Below are 25,355 nucleotides of genomic sequence, written 5' to 3' on the forward strand. Positions count from 1 at the left end.
TAATGTGTTTTCATCCAAAGGAGGCCACTCGCGGCCAGGCTGTAACCGGATAGGGTCTTCTCTCTGTGGCTTCTGCCCCCGCGGATCCCCGGGAGGCAGGGGCGACCTGGAGGAGGGATGACAACATGTTGATGTTGGAACATTCTCCGGAGACACTGAAGCTGCGGCAGCGTCGATGATCTTCAGCTGCAGGAAGCAGGTCTCTTTGAAATGACCCGTTCTCTGCCTCCGCGCGTCGACTCTCACCAGACTCCTTTGTGAAAATCTCCCTTTTACCGATCATCACACGCGCTGACGGAGCCGTAATCCACTTTACACGAGGTAAGATGTTGTCATGTATTACTAGATCACGATCTACAATTCGGCGCACACACAACACAATAACGGAATTGCAAACCAGAACTGGAATTGATTATACTTCAATACTTGAATACGTCTGACGATCATGTGTATTTAGAATTAACCTGTAAAATGCCAGAATATAAAACTTGAGTCCGGTTCTGTTGACGCCGATAAGCAAAGCGGACATTGACCTTAACACGTGTCTTTTTCTATTGTGGTTTGCTTTACAGGGTTGATGCTTATTGTATTTCGAAGGATTTTTATTTTCCCTTTTGGGGCTTTTTCAGGGAATAGACTTGGTCAAATTCTCACCAAAGTTTGCAGGAAATTCAAAACGCGAAAAAGTATTTGAGCTTTTGAGGAATCTGAAAGGGTCTGAGCCCGCCGTTTTGGATTTGGTGGCCATTTTCCACATATTCCACTTTTTTTTTTTAAGAAATTGTCCAAGGGCTTTCATCAGGTCAACTTCATATTGAGATGAATGTCATCTAAACAAGATGGAGATATAATCTACCTGGAGTTTCTTGTTTCTGTCACACAGTTTGACCGTGGCGTCAAAGTTTGATCACACGCCATCAAACCACGAAGTTGTGTATCTCAGATATACATGGTCCAATCGAGTCCTAAATAGACAGGTAAGACAAGAGTCCCGGCCTGATCACCTCTACACAGAGATCATGACTTAAGATCACAGCGCCCCCTGGTGGCAACAGGAAATGTCTTGTTCATCCAACACTTCCTCCTACTGACGAGAAGTGAAGCCGAAACATCCTGGATTCTAACGCTGCCGTCCTGCAGCGATCATTTGGATCCAGAGTAAGTGATGAAAGGTTGGAGCCACGATGTCGGGATCCTGCAGATACACAAACTCATTCAATGGCGAGTCCGGAAGCCTTAACTCCCACATTGTTTAGTTTAGAACCCGATTAGTATGTGTGAACGTCTCCTGGGACCAGAATCCAAGGTCCAGACCAAGAACAACACATCAAAATCAAGTCCGACCAAAGGAAGGGGTGTCAGTCGAGATCAAGTAAACTTTTGTTTTCATGGTTCAGACTTTTGGACGACTTCCTGGAATTGCAGGAAGTGGAGACGGCATCAAACAAGAGAAGTAGAAAGCTAAGTGAGCGATCATGTCTGTTGTTTGTGTGTCTCAGGTGTGTGCGAGCAGGATGGAGGGTGTGTCCACGTGTGTGTGAGTCATGGCGTCCTCGTTGTCTAGGATGCACGGCCTCCGGGCCAAACTGCTGCGTCGGTACGAGCACCAGCCTCTGGTGTCGTGTCTGTCCGGGTTGTACGGCTGCAGGTGGAGACGCCACGAGACGAACCGCGCTCAGCCCGGAGACTGCTGCTGCAGCAAGGTCAGACCACGTCCAACATCTGGACACATCTGGTCCAAGTCATCAGGCCGTTAGAGTCATGGCCAGGTTACACCAGTAGGGGGTCCTGGGGCAGAGTCACTGAATGACATGTGTTTAGGCCTTTTCAAACTAGATGTGTTATTTTTACTTAATTTGCATATTTTAAATGGTTGTCGAGTGATATCACAGGTTTAATTTTTAAGTTTAGCTTCTGACTTGTTCATATCTAACCAATCAGAAGGAGGCATATCTTGAAACTGTCGTAGAACAACTTCCTCCTCGATCCCGTCTGGCAGGAAGTAGAGTTTTTGTCGACTTCTTTCATATATTTGTCCTAAGCCATTGCTCCTGTCTTTAAAAAGATCTGGTAAATGAAACCATTTTCATTCTAAAAATGTCAAAGTATTCAAACAACCAAAAAAAAAAATATTTGGATGAATAAATGAATCAATCTAATGGATCCTTGTAATAGAAAATGAAGCTTTAATGATGATTGGAAGAAGAAAATCAATCGACCAGTAAAATAAAATGATTCCTATTAGAGAGGAAGTTTTATTACAGCATCATAACACCAGTTAAACCATCAATTAAACGATTATAAATGTTTTATGGATCTCACATCACTTCATTACTGATCTGCTTCTATGTGGTAAACGGCACAAACAGCGAGGCCTCGTGGTTCTGAGGGTTAGTTCACAGCTGAGCCACTTTAGAGCGGATGCTGTTTGAATTCCTCTTTCTACTGGTTAACAGTCAAATCCCCATGAAAACCAAATGGAATCCAGGTACAATCTACGTATTTATGAGCTTTGTGGTTAAAAATGTTCCATGTTGTGTTTGTGTGGTCGACAGCTGGAAGGAGTCAGCTTCGCTCTGCTCGTGGTGACTTTCTGCTTAACGCTGGTGTTTCTCTACTTCTGGGGAAACGCGGAGAACGACTATGACGACTTCGACTGGTGAGTCGAGTCCCGCTTGCACTCGAGTGATCAAGCAGCAGATTACATGTGTGATAACATGCTCCCAGAGTCCTAGAACTATAAACTCTCCTCATGTTTTGGTTGTGGAATATATAACATGACTTCTCTAAAGCTATAAACTCTCCTCATGTTTTGGTTGTGGAATAAATAACATGACATCTCTGTTTGGTCATTTAATCCAACTCCTCCATCCAGGAATATACAATTTATAAGTAAAATAGAATGTCTCCATGGGTGAACAGGTTTCAGGTCGTGGATAGTGAACCACATTCATTTTCCCTTTGCAGATCTGAAGACTAAAATGAACTTTGAATACAGTATACTGGGACTAAACAATGGAATCTTTTATTCCTTTGTGGATTTTAAAATGTCCTTTTTTAAGCTCTTTGAAGAAAGAATGACCAGAAACAAAGGAGACGTAGCAAAGGAGTCCAGCTGGATTTGAACTGTGGACTCTACTGTTCATGTCACCATCTTTACCTCTGAGCCACAGGGACACACCTTTGTGTAACTTAATGACCTGTTCAACCATTAACAGTCCTTCAAAGTGTTCACCCTTATCAATTCTGCTAAAACCTTTATCTTGATGATGTTGTCCTTTACACTTGACATCTATTGCTCTTCTGTTTACCCTGTTAAAAGGGTTTTTAGTAGTTTTTCCTGACTCTTGTTGATGGTTAAGGACAGAGGATGTCCCACCATGTTAAAGCCCTATGAGACAAATTGTGATTTGTGAATATGGGCTATACAAATAGAATTTGATTGAAGTTTTCTAAGTTAATCTAAGTAAGATTAAATAGTTATTAATTAAAAAATGTATTTTAGTTACAAATATTTAAAACTATTACTTTGTTTTACTTCTTCTTTCGTTTGGTAGCGGTGTAACCGTCATATCACACGTCCGACTCTGTCTGTCTGAGTTTATCCAGTGTTTGTGTTTAACATGTGTTTGTGTTTAACACCTGTTCTATCCCGTGTACTGTGCAGGTTTAACTTTGGGAACCTGGGCTTCTGGTTCCCCTGGTCAGTGGTGCTGCTGGTCATCGCTGCAGGTTTCTTTACCTACGTCACGGTGCTCCTGGTGAGACACTGAGGCTCCAACCGGTGAAGGTTTCACTGATTAAAGTTGTTTTGTTATCAACTTTGTTTCAAGTGTATAACATCTTTTAAAATTAAAAAGTATTTTCTGATGGAAAAATGTTATCGCTTGTCAAATATTTGAAGAAAGTTTCTTCTTATTACCCATTTAAATGTAAATTCATTAAATACTCACTATTTTCTTATTTTGTATATCTTTCTCTGTTGTTATTGTCCTGTTGGTTTCTCTAAATTACTTTAAATTTATTTTATTTTTGCTATCGTTAATAGTACAGTTGCGTTTCTTCCAGCTGCTCGCTGTGTGTTTGCTGTCGGAGGGACAGAAACTGTATTTACACTGGAGTCACAAGGTAAACCTGCTCTGTCTCAGCTGCAACATGCAACTTCACCACTAGATGTCACTCAATTCCACACACTGAACCTTTAAATAGAAAACGGAAACTTGGCCCTTTCACATCTGCTGCAGAACGATTAAGTTGTGTGACAGTCTGAGTTTGTTCTATCTTCCTACATCGTCAGATCGGGGTCCTGGTCAGTCTGGTGTTCTGCATGTTAGCCACGGCCGTCCTGTCCAGACTGTGGAGTAAAGAGTGGACGACGTTACTTCTTTCATTTCAGGTGAATCTCTCTCTCTCTCTCTCTCTCTCTCTCTCTCTCTCTCTCTCTCCACCATCCCTCATTTTTCTGACGTCAGATTTTCTCACTGAACCAGGTAACTGCTCCTTATTTACATGTGGGCGGAGTCTTGCTGATGACCGTGCTGGCTTGGCCAATAGCTTTCCATTTATTTCGCATGAACGGCAGAGGTGAGGTGAACGTGTCACGTATTTAAATGATAAAGGTGTTAAAGTTTTGAATGAATAAAAACTTTCTAAATTGCAAAACTGTTGGATTTGAAGGAGGAAATTTGTTTTATATCCATCTACTGTCACAAGCTTATGAATTAACTCAATAACCCTTCACAAGCAAGTGGATAATATCTCTTTAATTAATGAAATGCAGAAATGTTCACTCTTTAACCTGGTTTGAGATTAATCCTCAATATAATATCAGTATTCTGATATAAAACAGACTGACACAAACACGTCTCCGCCTTTTCAAACCCCATCTCCGTCTCCTGTGCTGGTTTTTAAAAGATGTGCTCGTGTTCTGTGTGTGTTTCAGTTGGACATGGCCTGGTCTTCAGTGTGTACCTCGTCCTCCTGTCTGCTCTCTACCTGGTGCCCCTCGGTTTGTATTCTCCTTGTATCAAAGAGGAGCGGAGCCTGGGCCCTGCACCGGCCTTCATCGGCCACCGGGGAGCCCCCATGGTGAGCAGCCGGCCCAGATATCCCACTTTATTTTGTTTGTGTCATTTTCTGATTGAGCTTTTTTAGACAGATCGTCTGAAATCCTTCAGTGTGTTTTTAGTTTGCTGGTTGTGTCGAAAAGTTTGATCTTTGTAATTTACATTTTGACAAAGAAAAAGCAGCAAATGTGAGAAACTGAAACCAGAGAACACTGAACTTCTGTGCTTGTGAAACTCACCGTTACGATTTGTTTAAAATGTATAAAGACGTCAGAGCAGTGAAATCATCCGACTGTGAAAATCCTCCAGAGCAGGAAGTTTAAAGTCTGGACACAAGACAAACACTTTTCACAAATCTGCGTCAAATATGTGAAACATTTTCCTGGACACAGTTTTTCGTGTCTGGTGCTCTTTCCAAACAGGAAGTGAACTCATATCCTTCTCACCCAAACTGTTTATATTTCTGTAAACACAACGTAAGGAGTATTTAGAGTGAAAGAACAACCTTTTCAAATATTAATGTGATCATTCATTAGTCACTGTGGGTTGCAGCTCGGTCCAGAAAACACTCTGATGTCATTTGAGAAGGCGGTGGAGGCAGGAAGTGAAGGTCTGGAGACCGACGTCACCATCAGGTCAGTGGGCGTGAAAACTATTTCTACACACTTTTATTGTGATGTTATAGCTGTTGTGTTGTCATGTTTACAGTTATGACGGAGTCCCCTTCCTGATGCACGACCGCACGCTGCGGCGCACGACCAACGTTCACGAGGTTTTCCCAAACCGGACCGACACCGCGGCGGCCATGTTTACCTGGGCCGAGCTGCAGAGCCTGAACGCCGGCGCCTGGTTCCTCTCTGTGAGTCGCACAAAACGCACAGTAGACAATATAGAGAGGTGTTTTTAATTATATCGAATTTTTCTAGCTGTTAATTAAAATACTAAATATCAGAGTGTGCATCACACAGCAGCACCACACAGTCCCCAATGAGCAGGTGAAGAACACGTCCTCCAGCTCGTGCCAGCGTGTTAATTGGTTATCGACGCTCGTCCCTCGCAGGTCGATCCGTTCGGGACGGCCGGCTCACTGGGAGCAGACGAGCGGCAGCGGGCAGCAAACCAGTCGGTCTGCAGCCTGCAGGCCTTCCTCCAGCTGGCGGCTCACACGGACAAGCTGGTGATCTTCGACCTCTACCGTCCGCCCAGTTCACACCCGTACAGCGACACCTGGATCCAACGCACGCTGGAGGTCATCCACGAGTCGCCCATTCGGTCCTCACAGGTCAGACACGGCTGACACACACTTCACTTCTGGGTTCATGTTCCGTAGTTTTCTTTGCTGAAAAACAAACTAATGGTGAAACGGTCAAATTCCTCTGAGGCCCAAACGGCATTTTACCTCCTAAACTTCTCCTATTGAAGAGATCTACAAAACTGGTCATTTGACAACTTCAAATTGGAATCAAGGTCAGTTTTATAGTTGTGTAAAGTGCCGAAGCAGAATAAGTAGTAATGTAAATGTGAATAAGTTTATTTAAATCCATTATGTTCTGTTCTCCCTTGCTTAGAAAGTCTGTCACACCAGGCTCAATTATAAAATCTCTAAATTAAACATAGCATCATGTAACTGAAGGTAACAGAGGATTTACAGAGGACATATGTTGTATTTATTTATTGTGTGTGTGTGTGTGTGTGTCACCAGGTGCTGTGGCTGCCGTCAGATCTCAGGTCTGTTGTGAATGAATTTGACCCCGAGCTGCAGCAGACGTCAGGAAGTCGACTCCCTCTAGAGGAGCTCCAGAGCAACAACATCGTCAAAATGAACCTGGACTACACGTCCATGTCTGCCGAGCTCGTCAGGTGTGTGTGTGTGTGTCTTATTGTGTTTGTGCGTTTGTGTTGCTGCTGCCCTGTGCAGTATGTCGTAACACTCCTCTCCTCTCGTGAGCAGTGAGTACGCCTCCGTGAACATCACCACCAACCTGTATGTGATCAGTCAGCCATGGCTCTTCTCTCTGGCGTGGTGCTGCGGCGTCCACTCCGTCAGCACCAACGACCCCCAGCTCCTCAGCTCCATGGGCTCCCCGCTCTTCCTCATGGTACGACCACGCCCCTCCCAGTTCAACCGCTGCTTCACACAGGGTCACATGGTTCTACAGAGCTCTCTGCTGCACATCATGGTCTTCATCATCATCAGATTGAGTTTGGCTCATTGTCACGTTTCTCTCCTTCTTCCAGACTCCAGGTGAATACAACCTGATTTGGATTCTCACTGATTTGCTGTCGCTGGTGTTGATCGTCCTCATCTTCGTTTTTCACTGGTGAATCTCTCTCTCACAGACACACACACCACTTCCTGTTTTAAACATTCAGAGTAAACTCCAGATGTAGAAGTGACTTCAGTGAAGATCCTGTGCTGTCGTCTCAGTTTCTGGTTTTGCCCCCAGGTGGCGAGAGCGGGGACTGACTTCCTGCTCAGGCGACACAATCTCACTGGACAAAGCCACTTACAGCAAGTTCCGGACGGGTGAGACACCGTGAAGGAACGGCCCGATGCTTTGTTTAGATAAATACTTTCATATTCATCCTGAGGTCAATTTACTTCTAATTATATCATAAGTTAAATTGGGGAAAGACACGCATCAAAGGTTCCGAACCGAACCGAATTAAGCTTAAATGAAAATTGACCAAATAACATAACATGAGTAAATAGTGTGTTTTGGGGGTTTAAACAAAACGAGGCATCACCCTGAGAAAGTTTCACTATTTTACATTTTATATATCAAAAAATTTATCTGGAAAATATTCTGAAAACTCCCATTATGAAGTTAGATTATTTGAGATATTATATTTCCACCACTATACTTAAAGACACATCTGTTTTCTTTCCATTGTGAAATGTCCAAATCCTCATTTAACCATCCCCCGTTGTTTTATGCTCCCAGGTTCTTATTCTCTAACGTGCATTTCTGAAATCACATTTTACACAAAGGGGCACACAAATATTTTATTCCACTGATCTTTGTTTTCAGAGATGAGCGACATATGGTCGATCTCCAGTGGGAACCAGCAACCGGAGAAGACGCCAAACCTGGCAACCATCACCGTGACTTGACGTCTGCCGACACTGAGACACAAACTGCCTCGAAGAATCTCAGTGGATTACAAACATTTCTTCACTTTATCAACATTCTAGATCTTTTCTTTTTTACCTCAGAAACAATAAAGTTCCGTTTATTTTTAGCAAATTTAAGTTTTAAAAAGAAGTGGCCAATATTTTACCGACTGATCAGAATGAAAGTGTTTTCAGATATGTCTCTGAATCTCTGAATCAATCTAAACTCCAGAGGTGCATTAAGAAAAAATGACATTTTCTGTTCTTTGCAAAATGTTGTTTATTCACGTCTTCATCAGGATATGTGGTCACATATTGAATACAACAATTCTCCTTAATAAACATGATCCAAAAAAAAATGTATGTGATTGTTTCTTCATGTTTAAAAATCAGTGCTACTGGTTCAAATGTTTAGAAAAAAGAAAAAAGAAACATGAGAATAAAATCATTCACCATCTCCAGTTTCTGTGGATCGACTCCGACCAACAGGTGGGGATTGAACCTCGTGGCACACGTGGGGTCGGTTTCCTTTCCACATGCATCACTAGAGCAAACACCAGCAGCTAGTTTAACATCCAGATTCAACGACGTAAACTGTACGAACTAAAACTAACCAATCAAATGAAAAAGAAATTAAAAACACTAGCTGAAATCTGAAGGGTCGTTTGAATGAGACGTGACCTCTGATGTGGTGACTCTTTACTTTTAACTGGTTTGATGAAACTGTTTTGTTGATTCCTGCATTTGAAGAAAACATCATATTCCTAGAACAGTTTTAATGAAACTAACTCGGGTAATAAACTGAGGATCGCTTTGATGAAATAACGCAGCCATCTGGAGTCGTCCAGTGAGACGGTGACCACGTTTCACACAGAGCGGAATAAAACCCCAAATAACTCGTCCGGTGGGAAGAGGGGATTTAAAGGCAGCGGGTGAGTTTTAAGACGGAGCCCATTCATAAGAACGTGAAGGAAAAACGTTGGCATTACAGTGTCGGAGAGAACTGTCAATCTTCTCTGTCTTAACAAACCCTTCATTGGGACAAAGCAAAAATGAGTGTCCACGTGGCTTTACACTGTGTGTGTCTGTGTGTGTGTGTGTGTGTGTGTGTGTGTGCAGGATCGATTGACAGTGGTCGATGACTTTCCAGTTTCAGCTCACTTGCTGTTGCCCCGGGACGTCCTCTGTTTAGTCATGGTCGTCAGCATCTGGCTGATGTAAGAGGTCAAGAGGTCGTCCATCTTGTAGCCCTGAGGATAAAACATTGATCTGTATTAAGAGTTTTATTCATTTAGATTTTTTATTTGTCAATGATTCTAAAATAACTTTCTTGAAATATATACCCTTTGCCTAAAATCTTCACTGTCTAGTTTGATTAGATTATGTGGAAATGTTTAAAACAACAGCCAAGTGAAATGAAGTAATGTAATCCTTTTTTTTGTTGGCATATTCTCACAGAGTCTTGTGAGCTCGGACTCACCAGGGAGGTTTCACACAGCAGCTTGCTGCCTCGCACCAGGTTCCCGATGGTGATGTGGAAATACGTGTTGCCGCTGCTCCAGTTTGAGATTTTCGTGAAGGGGTGAGTGGTGAGGATCTCCTGCAGGATAAAGTAAACACTTTAAATTAAATCCAAAAACAAAACCCACACATTTACCAACAGTAATGGAATGAAAACAAGTTGTGGCTTTAAGTTTCAGCAACTTAAAGCCAAACTGACAAAAATCTAAGCATGATCTGTTTTAAAGGTACAAGCAGAGATTCATGGGTGATGACGTTCTGCACTGTTTGATGCACAAACTACACGTTTATCTCTGACTTGTGATTAATCATGTGCACGAATGCGATGGATCAGGACCCACCTTGGACTTCGGATCGATCAGACTCACTCCGTGTTTGTTTATCGCTATCAGGAGGGTTTCTGGGTAATTTGGATCCGTTGTTTGCTGCAGAAAAAACATTTAAAACCCCAAAGTTAACAAACAGTGTGGTGCAGCTTGTGTATTCTTACTTTGTCAAAGTGAAGGAAACATAAGACATGTAATCACGTATTTTACAAAACGAGCTGCACAAATTATAACGTTTTCACCTTCACTTCAAAGAACGCCGAACCGAACGTGGGCCACTTGTAAATGATTTTGAGGAGCGATAGTTTTGCTTCTTCTGGAGTTTTCCCCGATTGTTTGTTGAACAGCGACAGGATCGACTGAGACGGGAAACAAAGACAAAAAGGACAAGTTAAAAACGACACAACACGTATTCAGTAGAGATCATATCTGAACCTATAGGTATCAACAGCACATGTCCGTCTCTAACGCTGTGAAACGTCCGCTCACCCTCTTCCAGTCGTCGGGGGACAGATGTCGGAGCTGGTCCTGGGGCACGAGCTCCTTCAGGATTTTGCAAATGTTCTGGAAGTGCGATTTCTCCTCGTCGTACTTCACCCTGTAGATCAGCGCCGCCAGCTGGTACACCTCGTCCCTCGGACACTTGTGGTAGCCGCGCAGATACTTAGGCAGCTCCTGCAGGGACGAGGCAGTTTACACTTGATGCTGCAACGTCTGGGAGCTCTTGTTTATCTTCTCCAAGCTGTTCATATACTTGTATTTGCAGTATAAATGTGTTAAAACTCACCTGGTAGTAGTGGAAGATGGAGTCGGCCATGGAATCTTTTCCTGGCACCGTGTTGGTCCAGAGCTTCTTCATGAAGAACACCTGGTACGTCAGTGAAGGCACGACACCTTCACAGGACCAGAGCCAATGAGAAGACACATGAAATATCAACTTTAAACATTCATGTACATGTTGGCAGAATAGTTTTTTAACTAGTTGTTTAAAAGAAACTGAACCAAAGCTTCCTGCCTGTGCAGTAACAGATTGAAGAAGTTCATCTTTTTACCGTCTTTCACCGGTCGGGCTTTCTTGATCCAGTCCGTCAGATGCCTCACGAAGTCGAAGAAGAAGTCGCCGTCGGGGACACTGATGACCTGGAAAACCAAACCACAAACTGATGTTCTCTAAGAAGCAGAATCAACAGGTGTGCAACAACCAAGAAGCATAAAAAGTTACCGGATAAAATAAAGTTAGCTCTGTTTCTCTCTGCTTAGGAAAACTCATGGAGTCCTTCAGTAACTACAAACCACATTCACCAGAATCCAGATCCTCCACAGTCCCTTCTCACCTTGTCTGTGATCTTGACAAAAAGACTGAAGCCCTCCGAGGATTTGAGCATCAGACGTCCGGAGATGTTGTGGCAGAAATCTTTGGCTTTGGTGCTCGACTCCACCTCAAACACCTGGGAACACAACCAGGACAAAGTGAAACATCTGGAGCACGACAGAGTGAAACAGCTGGAACACGAGGCCATGTGCAGGGTGTGGTCGTGGTGAACATGTCTATGCTGCTTCCCTTTGGTCGAAATGCTTCAGCTTATCATTATCCTAGTCATCACTGACCTCGTCTGAGTCGTCCGGGAAATAAACTTTGTGGAAGATCTGGGTGGTTTTGTGCTGAATGGCCTCCACCTCCACCAGGTGAGGGGGATACTTCCTCGAGCCGTTTCTACGACAAATGAACAAGAGGAGAGGTTAAACAACAGGAAGGGAAAGAGTGTTCAAGTACCTCCGGTCTGTGTGAGTCACCGTAAGGCTTTCTGTAGCCGCTGCATACAGTCCGGAGCGAGAGGACAGTGTTTCTTGGCCTGGAGGAACTTCTGGACGTGAGGCAGCAGGACGTTACTGGGAGGAAACAAACCAGTGCAGAGCCACAGCAGCTCCCAGCCCTTCTCCTCACTGTACCTACACACACAGGAATGAAACAATTGTATGATTAATTCACAGGATTCATATATGTGCTCTCACAACCCTGAAAAAGCCTAATGAGGTGAACTACTTGAAATTCGTCTGTAGTGTGTAAATCCGCCTTTGCTTCTTTAATATAATATAAATTATGTGTTTCCTATATTTCTAACCACCAGTTATCATCACATGTCAGAAGCGTGTGTGTGTCAGACTCACTTGATGTGATTGTCCGTCAGCTGTTTGAGGATCTGACAGAAGATCTCGTCTTTCAGCGGCTCGGCCTTCAGAGCTCCTTCGAAGATCTGGTCCGTGAGCTCGTTGACGAAGCGAACGCGTTTGGACGGGTAGTCGCCCATGTACTTCATCACAGGTGGAGACGCAGTTAAGAACAACAACACAACAACAACATCACAACAGTTTGAATGGATTAACATTAATGATTTAATCATCAAATGGTTGTTTAGCTAAATTAACTGAAACAAATTAAACACATTTTATGAAGTTTAAACGAGACAAGAGAAAAAAAGATGGTTTTCTTTAATCTCAGATGTTTGGATGGACAATAAAATGTGACTGTTTCTGCACCGACACACACACACACTCTGTGGTGAAGGATATCTGTTGAGGCAAGACAGGCCTCCTGGGCGAGCTCCTCGTGAGCCAGCACCTTCTTCAGCAGAGGCTGTTTGAGAGGCTCCCTGGTGCAGCTCCACAGACGCTCCTTCCCTCGGGATTTGGGGATCATCACCCTGCTCAGGGTGCTCTTAGGAGGAGGCCTGCAGACACACAGGAGAAGGGGAGGGAGGGGGGGGGGGGGTGAGTGGAGACCAGGACACATACTCACACATAACTTGCTAGTAAACGCTTTGATTAAGAAGCTCTGATAGTAACTGACACAAAACTCAACTCCACAGGAAGTGGAGATGCGTCGTCCATCTTTATTTACAGCCTATATCCTGGACACAATTTAAACCAGAATAGTAATAATTTACACATAATGATGATGTTGACACAGATCAGAAGTTGAGTCAAGGTTAAAGGTTCAGTGTTTAGAATTTAGTGACATCTAGTGGTGAACTTGCATGTTTCAGCTGAATTTCTGCCAATAGATCCTTTTAGCTACATCTTACTAACTTTAAATAAAGGGGCCACGAGCACCACAGCGATGTTTAACCATACATGATGTTTGTAGATACAGAATAAAAAGCACCTGAAGTAGTCGTAGGAGAACTCCTCCAGCGTGTACGTCTTTGTTTTGTCCTCGTTGTCCGACGGCTTCATCTGGGACAAACTGATGGATTCTCGTCTCTGATCGGGAGTCATGGTCACGAGCGCCTGAGATGGAGAGAGGGAGAAAGAAAAGATGGAGGGAGGAGACGACATGGTTTCACTACTGGGACGAAGCAGTAATCAATAATCTCCAGTGGTTGGTTGTGGCTCCACTCACCACGATGTCGTACTGTGGTCTGGTGATGGTGGGCACGACGTAGACGCAGTCAGCCGGGAAGTCTCCTCTCTGTTTGGTCTTGTCGTTGATGCCGTGAGCCCAACCCGAGTTCATGACGTGTTCTCCGTCGTGATCGTCCAGGATGATGAGATCCCCTTTGGCGAAACTCAGGAAGGTGGAGTCGACCCCGTCTGCGTAAAGAACACGTACGTAGAACCGTTTAAAACATGTGTCTAACGAACCTACGCGCAAAACAACCGCCTCCAAACGTGAATTTCTTTTCCAGTAATCCCTGAATTTTTACCGGGGTTGGGACAGTCCATCAGTCCCACCACGTACTTGGACCTCTTCCTCAGACCATCGAGGAAGGAGACCACCAGATCCCGGATGTCCTCGGCGTTGTTGGAGGTGAACGTGTACTTGTCTCCTTTCATAGTGGCCAAGGTAAAACTCTGGCCCTGGAGTTTACCCCCTCTGAGAAAGGGAATTCATTTCAAACCAGTTTAATCCTGAACATCAAAAGGTAATCATTTAAATGCTGGATAACTGCTTTAAATTAAAATTCCCAGAAGGAAAATCTTTCAATTGAGAGACTATAAAGTAAGATCTAATACTTTCCACATCTACACAAATAAAAAATCATCTAATTTGTGACCCAGGTTTTGTTTTTGAGGTCGTACCTGCTGCTGGACACCGCAGTGATCTCTGGGAAAGACAGTTCCAGCAGCACCTGCTCCTGCTCGTCCACGAAGTAAACCCCGGTCCAGTTCACCGCCACGATCACATCATTCTTGGGCAGACTGGGTCCTGTGGAGGAGACGTGTGTCACATCCACGAGGAAGGAGAAAAGATTCACTGTGACACCGGAGTTTAACAACGAGACTCAGAACGTTACCTGAGAATTTAAAGGCCTCGTAGAAGCGAGAGAAGAGCAGGGGCCACTTCAGACGAGCGAAATCCACCACGTCCTCCTTCACCCTCTGAGTGTTCGACCTCCTCTTCAAGTGTAATCCCTGAACAATCAAGTAGCATTAGTCACAGTCGCTCACAGACAAAGTGTCTGTTGTTGTTAGCTTCCCGCTGCAGGTACCTTCTTGTGGGCTTGGATTATAAGATGAGACCACTTCTCTGACGTCTTAGTGGCCGTGATCTCTCTGTCGGGGATGTAGGAGGGAATGAGGCTGAGCAGACGATCCTGGAGGATTTCAGGGCCGTAATCCACAAAGTACTGCTGAGAGGCCAGCTCTGCCAGGTCCTCCTCCTTCAAGACCAGACACAGGGCGAAGAGACGATTAAGAAGATAGCAAATGTCTCGTTTAGTGGCTGAAGAAAGAAATGGACAAACTGTGAATTCAGTAACACGCAGCTCTCACCTTCTCGCAGCGATACTCTCCGAACTTCACCCCTCGGACGATCTGCTGGTAGATGAGGTTTGTGGCCACCTGGTCCTCGGCCGGGTTGTGCCAGGGGCTGAAGATCTCCTTCCTGAAGAACAGCCTCCAGGGGGCGTTCCTCTCCTGAGCGCCCTGCTCCTTTGCGTACTGCTCGCACTGGGAGACGGCGTCCATGACGTGGTCGCTGCCGCTTCCCAATGAAGACACCTGACGAAGACAAACGTCATTCAGTCGCACACTGTACTGCAGCAGTAACAACAATACATTACACGTCTGTCCCCCGGGGGCCCAGTGTGTGTCTCAGTGTCTCCCAGTGCGTCCACGCCCCTGGTGCTCACCTTGTCAAACAGGGCGATGTACAGCGAGAAGCCAAATCGATCTCTCAGGTTGTTCTTGTCCGCCAGAGCGTTGCAGAGCTCGCTGGCGGTGGTGGCCGAGTCGGCCAGGAGGGTCTTAGTGGTGCCGTCCATGAACGTGACTGGTAACATGATGGGCTTCTTAGATTTAGTGGCCTGCAGCTCCAACCAGGACGGCGGCTGAGTCCGTGTGCGACTGATAAACGTCCTCCTCAGCCTCTCCTCGCAATACGGAGCATAACCAGGGGGGCCGTTGATCAAGAAGGTCCGTAAATACTGAAGACAGAGGGACAGACGTAAAAGACAAACTTCATCAAATCACTAATCCGGAGTCAAATAAAGCAAATAAAAAGGTACAAAAATACACACTGACTGTTTGAGATCATAACAAAGGAATAAACTGAGTTAATTGTAATTTACTGAAGAGAGAAAGAGCTAAAAGTTTACAAAAAGAACCATGAACATATTTACACACCATCTTGGTTTATCCATTAATTTGTTATTATAACCTGAATATTGTTGTGTTGTTCATAAAGTGTCAGAGAATAATGAGTCAAAGTCAGACGTCTTGTTTTGACCAAACACTCACGAAATATAAGATTTTCCCTGTTACAGCCACAGAAGAAAAGGAAAGTATTAAATCTTCTGAGCTCAAATAATAGGATTGGATATTTGTTTCCAATACAAATCAAAGAAAACATTTTTTGTTTGAGTGGATTCTTTAATATCTCTGTTTACTTTAATGACTTTTCTTTTCCTGGTTCAGACTCCTGAGCTTTTATGACGGAGACAGAAAGATGTTTGTGACTTTCAGTAATTGTTCTGTCTTGTGCTCTCAGTTGGATTCTGTCTGGTTCGATTTGTTTATTTCACAAGGTTGTTTTTTGTGTATAATTTGCTTTTGCTGCAGAAATTATGGAATAATTGAATCAAGGAGAAAACGACAAAGGACGAGCAGTTGTGTTTCAGTCCCAGACAAACATCACATGAATCACTCATCAACCGTCAGAGGCTTCTTACCTTGAGAAACTTCTCGGAGGGGGCGAAGCAGCCGAGGCAGAGCGACAGCAGGATCCATCCTCGGGCGTGACTGCTCTTGGATGGATTCTGGGTGAGCTGTTTGCAGATCTGACAGTAGATCTCGTCCCTGGAGCAGAGAAACATCAGATCACGAGTCTAATCATCGAAAAGCTAAAGGGAAAATATTGAATACTCTAATTGCTCAACAAATTCATGCTCCTGAGGAGATGAACCATTTCCCTTCTGAATGCTTTATATAATCCTTCTTCTGGTGCTAGTAGGTTTCTTCTAATGTTACCCACAAGATAAAACCTTTTGAGTTTTAAACACTGGCTTTGTCTGTAGCGCCACCCTCAGGACAAACTATACATCTGTAACCTCACACATCATCTCAGAGGATGTTGTGCAGCAGGATGTTCTGTGGATTCAGAGGAGACGTTCGAGGAAGCTGCTCCAGAACATGGGTCACCTGAGGGCGGGTCGTAAGATGCCGTTGCCGATGATGAAGTGAAGTTTCTCCAGGTTGGAGGTGGGCCGGTCCTCCAGCATGCTGTTCCCCTGGAGGCCGTAGTCGCTCTCCGTCAAACGCCTGGTGACCTGGTGAGAGAGAGAGAGAGGGAGGGAGAGAGAGAGAGAGAGAGAGAGAGGTTTCAAAACACACTTCAACTGAACGTCTGCTCAGAGAACCATCAACAGGTCCATCGATCAGCTGGTCTGCAGACAGTGATGCTGCAGGACGAGCTACTTTTTGTGGACTGGATCGATTCTATACTGGTTTTTATTTCAACGTTTCCACTATGAGATATTTTCTACTATGTAGGGAATTTCAGCTGCATTTCAAACCGAAGGAAACTGGGTTACTTTTATTATCTAAAGGGCAAAGTTTGCAGGATTGACCTTTGATTCCTGGACAAACAAATTCATGACAGCTGCAATAAAAGACCCAAATAGTTTCAGTGGTCTGAAGATTGCTGACGTGTGAGATACAAGTTTAAATATTTAAAACAAGAACTTGTTGGTTTGAATCTCACCTCCTCTGTGATCTTAGATTTCCTCTTCAGGGTGAGAGACACGAGTTTGTGTCTGATGCTGTTCCTCTTCTGGTTGTCAATGGCACTGTTCTGCAGACACAAGCGAGGAACCACAATGACCCCTGACACATTTGAGGAGAGTTTGACAACAGGCTTCTACCACTGAGGTTACTGGTGTCCTTCAGGTGAGTTCACGTCCCCTCACCTCTCCTTCCACCTGCAGCTCCTGCAGCTCCCTCTTGTACGTCCTCTTCCCGAGGGTTTCGTAGATCTTGGTCATGACGGGAATCTTTTCGCTGCCGTCGTTTATGACCAGCTGGCTCTTGGGTTCGGGGAGGTCGCCCATGAACCTCAGCACGGTGATCCACACGGCCAGTGCAGCCTGGAGGACCAGAAAGGAGGTTACCAGTCATCCAAATACCAATGTGAACAAGAGATCCAAACCTGAGTCTCACCAGCTGATCTCCTTCGTCCTCGTGAAAAAGCAGCGGCTGCTTCAGCGGCCGTCTGATGTACGTGTGAGTGGAAACTCCCTGGAAGTAAGTGGCTGCAAACTTAGAGAACTTGTATTCAGACAAATCCTCTTCTTCTTCAACGGGCAGCGGCAGAGCTTCATTCAGCAGCTCCTCCTCAGCTTCCTCACTGTGAGGAGTGTTCTCCAGGTCCTGACGGGCGGGAAATAAAGATAAAGAAAAACATCGACATCAAACCACTGAGGATGAAACAGAAGTGAGTGAGCAGCTGATGATGACAAAGATTTATATCGAGTTACTTCAGAGCCAGATGTGTTCTAAAGGAGCCGATGGAGACAAGTAAGAGCTAAAGGAAGTGAAGTGAATTTGTCATGTGCAGAAAAACAAACTCCAGATAATGAACCTATATTTTTCTGTCTCTGTTGCAATTAGATAAAGTGTATATAGATTTAAAGTGATAAGTGAGTTGCACAAAACTTACAAAACATAAAACACCTAACATATATTTCCACTTGATAAAGACAGATCATTTTGCACTGTTTGAAATCGTATATTAAATAAACTGCAATTTGGAAAAGTTGAAAAAAGTAGTTTAATTTATACTCATACTTTATTGTACCCATATAACTTTGAAAGCATCTTATTTATTAACTAAATACAAAAAATACTGCAGACACGTTTGCATCACAATAGTTAAGGTATTGACTCATATAGTCACTAAGGTGAATCTGCAGGTGGCACCAGGGACCATATAAGGAATTGAATCTTCTGGTGAGGCATCCTGATTGGACACAAACTTACTTCGAAGCCACTTGGTGCTCGTCCGTCCTGGTTGGGTAACGGCCCCGAGTTCCCCAGGAACCCGAACATACGGTCGACCATGTCGGAGTGATCCACAGGCTGCTCCTTCTCCCTCTCCATCTGCTCCAGCAGCTCCTTCTTCCTCCTCGCCTCCTCCTTCGCCTCGCGCTCCCTCTCCTCCTGCTGCTGGGTCAGTTGGACGAGCCGCTCCTGGTGATTCCTCTCGGCCTCGGCCTTCGCCCGCCGCGCCGTCATCTGGTTCCGCAGCTGCTCCTCCTCGGCCAGACGCTGGCCCTCGGCTTCCAGGCGATGCTGCAGCTGTGTGTGTGTGTGTGGGGGGGGGGGGGATGAGAGGACACAGGGGGACAGAGGCAGGTAGGATGATGAACAGATTAGTGTTTCACTGATTCAGCTTTTTCTGTTTGTGTAAAACTGGATTAGAGGAACTCAGGGGAAATACTACAGGTGTAGAGACATTATTCTAAGAATGACATCACTAGACACAATTTATCAAACATTGTAAAACTATTATTTACATCTGAACTTGAACTCAGTCAATAATACTATTACCATTTACAGCTGAATAAACCTAAACTTCTACACATTGTAGAGTTCCATTTGTGTTGTCATGAACATGTCACACAAATGTACACACAACAGTGATGACATGTAAGAGCAGCCGACTCTGATGGAGCTGCTTCAGCCACTTAGCTTCTTCACTGTCCGCTGACTGGAACAGCCGAGACCTTCTGCTCAGCGTTATTTGATCTTTCTCCAAAATCTCTCGTCAGTTTTACAACAAACAGATTAAACGATCATTTGCAAAACAGATCATTTATTCAACATTGTTTTTCATAACAGGACGAGTGAAGGCAATGTGCGACAATGGCATTTTCTTTTTTAATTTAAAACAAACATTAAAAAAGCTCACAAACATTTTCCTTATTCATCAAAATAAAATAAATGAATCAAAAGCTTTTTTACGCCGACATATTTTAAACCAGGATTATATGAAGTCTCGATATTTTCAATAGTAAATAAATACTGAAAAATAAGATGAAGGAAAAGAATTGATTTAAAAAATATAGTGAAACAATAATAATCAAAACTTTACTCTGTATTCATAAAGTAACAAAAATATTTTATATAAAGCTCAATATTAGGTTGGATGGGCGTCATGAAGGACTTTACTGTGGAATTTTTGGCCAAATATTAAAAAACATATAGAAATATTGGAGGTGTACGTTTGACTTTGAATTCAGCACTTTTTACTTAAGAAATCAAAAAAGCCTCAGTATGGTTCGTTTGTTTGTGTTTTTTTTGTACTCAATCTTTACACAACCTTCACAACTTGCGAGCAAAACAAACATTATTATTAATTTATTCTTATTTTATATAAATATGATTTATATTAGATTAGAATAGACTTTTTTCTCTTTAGAATTCAATTCATATTTCATAATGGCACCCTTTTATTTTCGAAATAAACTCCTAAACTCTTGAACCCTGGCTCGGTCCGAAGGTAACAACATTTACAATTTGGCATATTTAAGTTATTCAGAATCTCCTCCAGTCTCTAACCGTGTCATCACATGATCAGATGTCATAAGGCTTCACAGATACATAACAAAACGTCACTTCAGCACCAGTTTCCTCGTCTGTGTGGCACGTCAACAACAACACGATATAAGTAGCAGTAGTAAACGTGGTGACTCTTTACCTCTGCCCTCAGCCTCTGGCAGAAGCGTCTGGCTATCATGCCCCTGGTGTAGGCCTGCATGGTCAACACGGCACGCAGGCGCCGCCAGAACGTCCGGCGGATCATGAAACCACGGCAGCGGGCTTGGGTGAGAGTGATGCGAAGGCGAGTGATCTGGTAGCTTCTTAAGAACTTCCTCGACCTGTAGACGGCCTGAAGGCGCAGGAAGCCCTTCTGCATCTGGGAAGTGAGAGAAGGAAACAGATCGGTAAGTTTCCACCTGGAGGTTCGAACCTGAGGTGGAGCAGTGGAGACGATTTGCACGAGTGGGTCATCGTCCTGTTTATTTCATGTTCTACCAATGGTGTCACACTATTCCACAGAAATACAGGATGAGATGTGGAGCTCTAACTACATCTGATAGATAACAAGGACACGGACTAAGATTAATCTGAGTAAAAGCTCATTTAGGATTAATGTTAAATTCATATATAGGAATGGAGCCTTCTGTTCACACTTGACCTCAAGACACGATGCAGAGAATTCAATAATGGTGGAACTTTTTGAGGAGAGAATTTGAGATTATAATATTATTAAGCCTGGGAACAGGGAAGAACAGTTTCTGCAGAACATCTGGACAGTAGAGAAGGAAAAGTCGCTCCTTTAATCTCTCATCCTCGTAAAACACTTTATTAACCAAGTTTTAAAGGTGATATATAAATAAAACTTAACCTTTTTTTACCCCTTTTGTATATAATTTACAAAGAGGAACCATAACTGTATATAAATTACTTGTTTGTGCACAGTAAAGTTCTAGAGGCCACCTTTAGAATATTTATATCAATGGAAAACTGTAAAACTACACACTGATTGTTGAGGACTCACAATTTGGTAATTCTTTCTGCACCGATATCCCCTCCAGACCTTTTGGATAAAAGTCACCGCGCTCCTCAGTCGGAGGAAGTTGTTCCTGTAGATTAATAATGACAGATGTCAGATTTGAAACCAGGATGTTTTAATACACAGTGAGCTGAATCCTTCCTTTTGGAAATGAACATGGAAGTTTTCTCCCCAAAAATACAAAGTGTACTTCCAGTGAAAGTGTGAGTGAATAAAGTGAAAGTAAAGAGATCCTGACCTCTCTTTCAGTCCTCGCACAGACTTCTGGATGAGGATGACCTTGTCTGTAATGGCTTTGTCTCTCTCCACCTCCAGCTGCAGGTCGTGGTGATCCTGATGAAAAACAAAGAACACAAGCAGGCGGTTGGACATGAGGACGCAAATGGAAATTAATCTATTTTTGAATGCCAGTATGAATGATGCACAACCTTCAGGAACACTTTGGTCTTTCCGATTTGCCAGTCGTCATGTTTCCCCAGTCGAGCCAGGACTATCTTCTGAGAGGTCCCTCGTAGATCCGCCTGTGAGGGGGAAGAAAGACAAGAGAGTGATTATTGTTACGAATGAAAATGAAATGTAACCGGACAGAGATCCTTTAAAGATCCTTTTCAAAAGGTCTAATCAGGACGAGAAGGCATCAACAGTAACAGAGAGGTGACTGAGGTGGTTGTGTTGCTGACCTGAACGTGAGCAGGTTTCACTCCAGGCATTAAGACCCGGTAACGGTCCACAAACTCTGCGAAGCTGTATCTGATGGGGTAACCGGCCCGGCGGATCCGGATGGTCTCCATCATACCGGAGTAACGCAGCTGACGGATGCACAGCTCTCTGTCGAATATCTGAGGAAACACAACAGAAGAAATCAGCTTTACAGACTTACACGTAGAAGAGACTAAGGATTGCATTATTTCTAACACACAAACAAACACAAACACACACTGCTCACTCACCATCGGTTTCTTGAGCTCGTTGGGTTTGATACAACGGACGAAGAACGGCTGACACACGCTGAGCGTCCTCATCAGCATCTCCAGGGAACGTTTGAACTGACTGCTCAGAGTGGGAGAGCGCTTCCTCGTCTCGACTCCCTGCACACACACACACACAGACACACACACACACACACACAGACACACACAGACAGACACACACACGCAGACATACACACAGAGACACACACGTAGACAGACACACACACACAAACACATTTCAACCTTATTAGTTACAGGACACATCGGGTGGGAATGAATATTCATGGTGCTACAAATGTTTAACCCCTTAAAGACTTTATTTACGACTATTATTATTCTCAGATCACGTTTGTTCAAATTCAAGTTGTGTCGTTTATATTTCATATGTTCTATAGATACAGAACCAAAAACCCACAGCCTGAGCTTTTCTCAACCCAGCTGACCTAGGGCTGCAGCTAATTATCAATCATATACTGATTATTTGGTCAATTAACCAATTAATCATTTGTCAATAAAAAATTTGAAAAGTTCTGAGTAGTGTGGAGGAGGTGGAGACACGTCGTCCATCTTTGAGTGCAGTCTATGGTGAACACTGGAACACGATGCATTACACAATGTGCAAACACATTTACACAGCTACACACAGCCAGACAGTGGAAACATGAAACAACACAAAATCTCTGACACGTCTCTTCACAGTCACCAGACAGAGAAAGACAGGAGAAGCTTTGTCCACTATACGAACACCTGACTTTGCCTTTTTTATATTTCCACCGAGTGACAAAAGACGAGGACTGAGACGTGTGTGTCAGAGAGTTTTGCACATTCCCGTTGATTCATTTCATCCTTTTGGTTTCTGCTACAACAAAGTTCACACCTGTGGAACAAAGGGAGGAGCTTAAAGGAGAAGAGAGCGACGCCCCCCACCGTGAACATCCTGGTTCAGCTAAAACAAACACACAACGGGTTCGAGTGAGCACGTGTTGCCAAAGGCCGATGATTACCTTTGGAGTGGGGGTGCTGGGCTGCTGATAGCCACACAGAAACTGAAGTCAGAGGGAAAAGACGAGAGGACACACAGAGAGACAGCAGAGTGAGAGGACAGTGTGACATTAGTAAAAGACAAACACTGCAAGGGGGGCGAAGGTGAAGACGGCGACGCCTTCAAAGTCACGACAAACGTGGACAAAGGGGGTTAAAACAATATTAGTCCATCATTACAGGATTTTGAGGTGTGGTCAAATCTGGTGGTGTCACGGACATGTTAGTTTCTCACCATGGCCACGTCCGCCTGGAAGATCTGCTTGATGAACTTGTTCTTGGACGAGTGGACGAGCTGGATGATGTCGGTGTGGAGGCTGTCGCGGTTCTTCTCCAGGAATCCTGGAGGAGGGAGATGATTCAGAGAGAAGACACAGGTAGTTCAACGCCTGCAGCTCGAGTCATTTTGGACAAAATTAAACACTGTTCCATAACATATTAAAGAATCTTAACTGTACACTGAAAAAGCCTTTCACCTACATATCCAATAGTGTGTTTACATAAAAAAAAATAGTTATTTAGAATAAAATATTAAATCTCACAGTTCTTTGACAGGACCACATCTTAAGGATTATTGAACATTTTCTTTCCAAATATATGATTTCACATTATTGGAAAATAGAACATTGAAGAACACGTAGGGCTGATTAATGTAAGACATTTGTTTTCAGTCAATCAGATACTTGTTTGGTTTATAAAATGTCAGAAACTAATAAGAAATACTCATCATACTTCCTCAGAGCAGATGTTTGTTTCTTTTATGGATGAAGAGCCTCAAAACAAGATAAATATATTTAATTTACAGCCATAGACATAAATTATAATAAACAACTAAACCTGCTGAAACAAATTGCTTTAATTGAACTGATTAATTTTCATTTGATTTCCTTTGAAATAACTAATCTCAACTCTGTGCAATAGACAGACTATTTCATTTCTGGAGGACAAACTTTCACAGAAACAAAAATAAGTCAGAAGACTTCATCATCATGTTGAAAACAAATAAATAAACGTGGTTGAACAAAGAGAGATTCTGCTGCGTGGAATCAGTCAAATTCACTCGTATGCACCTCTGGTCTCGTAATGCACCACACCGGCAAAGTGCTGGATACCAAACTGGGTCTGGTAGCTGTTCTTCGGAGGGATGTAGTTGGAGTTGAGCTTGTGCTGCGAGTTGAGCTTGTAGAGCATCGTAGCATCAGATCCCTGACGGGGGAAACCAGAGGAACCAGGAATCAATTATAAAGTTACACAAAATAAACCAAGACATCAGAAACATGATTTTAAAACCACATCGCAGCTTTCACGAGACTCCTCCTGGTTTCGAACCTTAGGGAACTTGCTCTCCTCGTCGATGAGGGAGATGATGTTCATGGGCTTCTGTGCGATCATGTCCAGGGCGTCCTGGTTGTCGGTGAACTCGATGTGCTGCCAGCTGATGTCCTCCAGGTTGTACTCCTCCTGCTCCAGCTTGAACACGTGACGAACGAAGAACTGCTGCAGGTTCTCGTTGGCGAAGTTGATGCAGAGCTGCTCGAAGCTACAACGGAAAGTCAGAGGGAGCAGAAAGGTATTTTAATATTAGATAAATAGATAGTTATTAAACATACACTTAACTAAACTTCACAAAGTATAAAAGACCTGTTGACGATGAAGTTCTCGAAGCCAAAGATGTCCAGCAGCCCGATGGATCTGCGCACGATGTTGCTCTCGCAGGACGGAGGCCTGTAGATGGCCGCATTGATCTTATCCACGATCCAGACAAACAGTCGGCCGTAGATCCCCTGACACGAGAAACTCAGAGTCAATACAAAGCTTTTTATTCTTTTTTATTATAAAAGATTTCACGTCAGAGTGTAGTTTAAGCATTTTAATCTATTGTGGTTTAAATCATTTTATAAAACACTTTAACCTTTATATTGATTAACTCAGGTAATTGATTTTTGTTCCTTTAATTTATCTTCTACTTTGTGTATATCTTGTATATTTAATCATATATGTGTATAGTATATTAACTTATTTATGTATTTCAGATTTAATCACACCCAAAACTGATGTGAAGTATCTACATCACTACAACCGGGTTAAGAAGTTCAAGTCCTGAAGGTCTGTAAAACTAGATTAAAAGTTTACTGCCAACATCTGAGATATTTGGTGGTTGCAGCTGAGAGATTTTTTAGCTTTTTAATCTCAATCTCTTCAAATAATACGTTCTTCTCTGAACTATGTTGGTTATTTATG

The 25,355-nt window shown here is 43.4% G+C and overlaps 2 protein-coding genes across 3 annotated transcripts in view; one reads left to right on the forward strand and one right to left on the reverse strand.

Moving 5' to 3' along the window:
- LOC133969370 (glycerophosphodiester phosphodiesterase domain-containing protein 5-like) lies at positions 1-8,551 on the forward strand. Of its 2 annotated transcripts, XM_062405794.1 has the most exons (17): positions 1-321; positions 884-977; positions 1,500-1,703; positions 2,556-2,659; positions 3,668-3,761; positions 4,069-4,128; positions 4,298-4,396; positions 4,491-4,584; positions 4,943-5,088; positions 5,619-5,701; positions 5,775-5,925; positions 6,127-6,348; positions 6,769-6,926; positions 7,018-7,165; positions 7,305-7,387; positions 7,514-7,593; positions 8,099-8,551. In XM_062405794.1, exons 3-17 carry the CDS (start codon positions 1,545-1,547, stop codon positions 8,179-8,181), a joined length of 1,764 nt encoding a protein of 587 aa, XP_062261778.1. In that variant the 5' UTR covers positions 1-321; positions 884-977; positions 1,500-1,544; the 3' UTR covers positions 8,182-8,551. The 2 variants fall into 2 exon arrangements, with proteins under 2 accessions (XP_062261778.1, XP_062261777.1); XM_062405793.1 differs by lacking the exon at positions 884-977.
- myo7ab (myosin VIIAb) overlaps positions 8,421-25,355 on the reverse strand; it is a 22,657-nt gene continuing 5,722 nt past the window's right edge. Inside the window, exons 11-47 of the mRNA XM_062406522.1 lie at positions 24,756-24,898; positions 24,444-24,654; positions 24,185-24,320; positions 23,350-23,456; positions 23,078-23,119; positions 22,053-22,190; positions 21,783-21,941; positions 21,531-21,623; positions 21,341-21,435; positions 21,088-21,172; positions 20,224-20,442; positions 18,504-18,821; positions 17,685-17,894; positions 17,435-17,611; positions 17,230-17,385; positions 16,668-16,795; positions 16,199-16,325; positions 15,161-15,454; positions 14,802-15,029; positions 14,519-14,689; positions 14,324-14,441; positions 14,109-14,235; positions 13,733-13,902; positions 13,429-13,619; positions 13,192-13,316; positions 12,600-12,757; positions 12,198-12,351; positions 11,823-11,978; positions 11,637-11,742; positions 11,363-11,476; positions 11,081-11,168; positions 10,816-10,922; positions 10,518-10,703; positions 10,271-10,387; positions 10,044-10,127; positions 9,662-9,781; positions 8,421-9,431 (exon numbers count right to left, since the gene is read on the reverse strand). Of these exons, the coding sequence (XP_062262506.1) occupies positions 9,339-9,431; positions 9,662-9,781; positions 10,044-10,127; positions 10,271-10,387; positions 10,518-10,703; positions 10,816-10,922; positions 11,081-11,168; positions 11,363-11,476; positions 11,637-11,742; positions 11,823-11,978; positions 12,198-12,351; positions 12,600-12,757; positions 13,192-13,316; positions 13,429-13,619; positions 13,733-13,902; positions 14,109-14,235; positions 14,324-14,441; positions 14,519-14,689; positions 14,802-15,029; positions 15,161-15,454; positions 16,199-16,325; positions 16,668-16,795; positions 17,230-17,385; positions 17,435-17,611; positions 17,685-17,894; positions 18,504-18,821; positions 20,224-20,442; positions 21,088-21,172; positions 21,341-21,435; positions 21,531-21,623; positions 21,783-21,941; positions 22,053-22,190; positions 23,078-23,119; positions 23,350-23,456; positions 24,185-24,320; positions 24,444-24,654; positions 24,756-24,898 (5,451 nt within the window). The 3' untranslated portion in view covers positions 8,421-9,338. The remainder of the gene's footprint in view (positions 9,432-9,661; positions 9,782-10,043; positions 10,128-10,270; positions 10,388-10,517; positions 10,704-10,815; positions 10,923-11,080; positions 11,169-11,362; positions 11,477-11,636; positions 11,743-11,822; positions 11,979-12,197; positions 12,352-12,599; positions 12,758-13,191; positions 13,317-13,428; positions 13,620-13,732; positions 13,903-14,108; positions 14,236-14,323; positions 14,442-14,518; positions 14,690-14,801; positions 15,030-15,160; positions 15,455-16,198; positions 16,326-16,667; positions 16,796-17,229; positions 17,386-17,434; positions 17,612-17,684; positions 17,895-18,503; positions 18,822-20,223; positions 20,443-21,087; positions 21,173-21,340; positions 21,436-21,530; positions 21,624-21,782; positions 21,942-22,052; positions 22,191-23,077; positions 23,120-23,349; positions 23,457-24,184; positions 24,321-24,443; positions 24,655-24,755; positions 24,899-25,355) is intronic.

The sequence above is a fragment of the Platichthys flesus genome, chromosome 15 (assembly GCF_949316205.1).
Source record: "Platichthys flesus chromosome 15, fPlaFle2.1, whole genome shotgun sequence".
Taxonomy (NCBI): Eukaryota; Metazoa; Chordata; class Actinopteri; order Pleuronectiformes; family Pleuronectidae; genus Platichthys; species Platichthys flesus.

Coding starts and splice junctions, on each gene's coding strand:
- LOC133969370 (XM_062405794.1), top strand. CDS start 1,545: ATGGCGTCCTCGTTGTCTAGGATGCACGGCCTCCGGGCCAAACTGCTG. Junction 3,762..4,068: donor CCTACGTCACGGTGCTCCTG/GTGAGACACTGA, acceptor CGTTTCTTCCAG/CTGCTCGCTGTGTGTTTGCT. Junction 7,166..7,304: donor GCTCCCCGCTCTTCCTCATG/GTACGACCACGC, acceptor TCCTTCTTCCAG/ACTCCAGGTGAATACAACCT.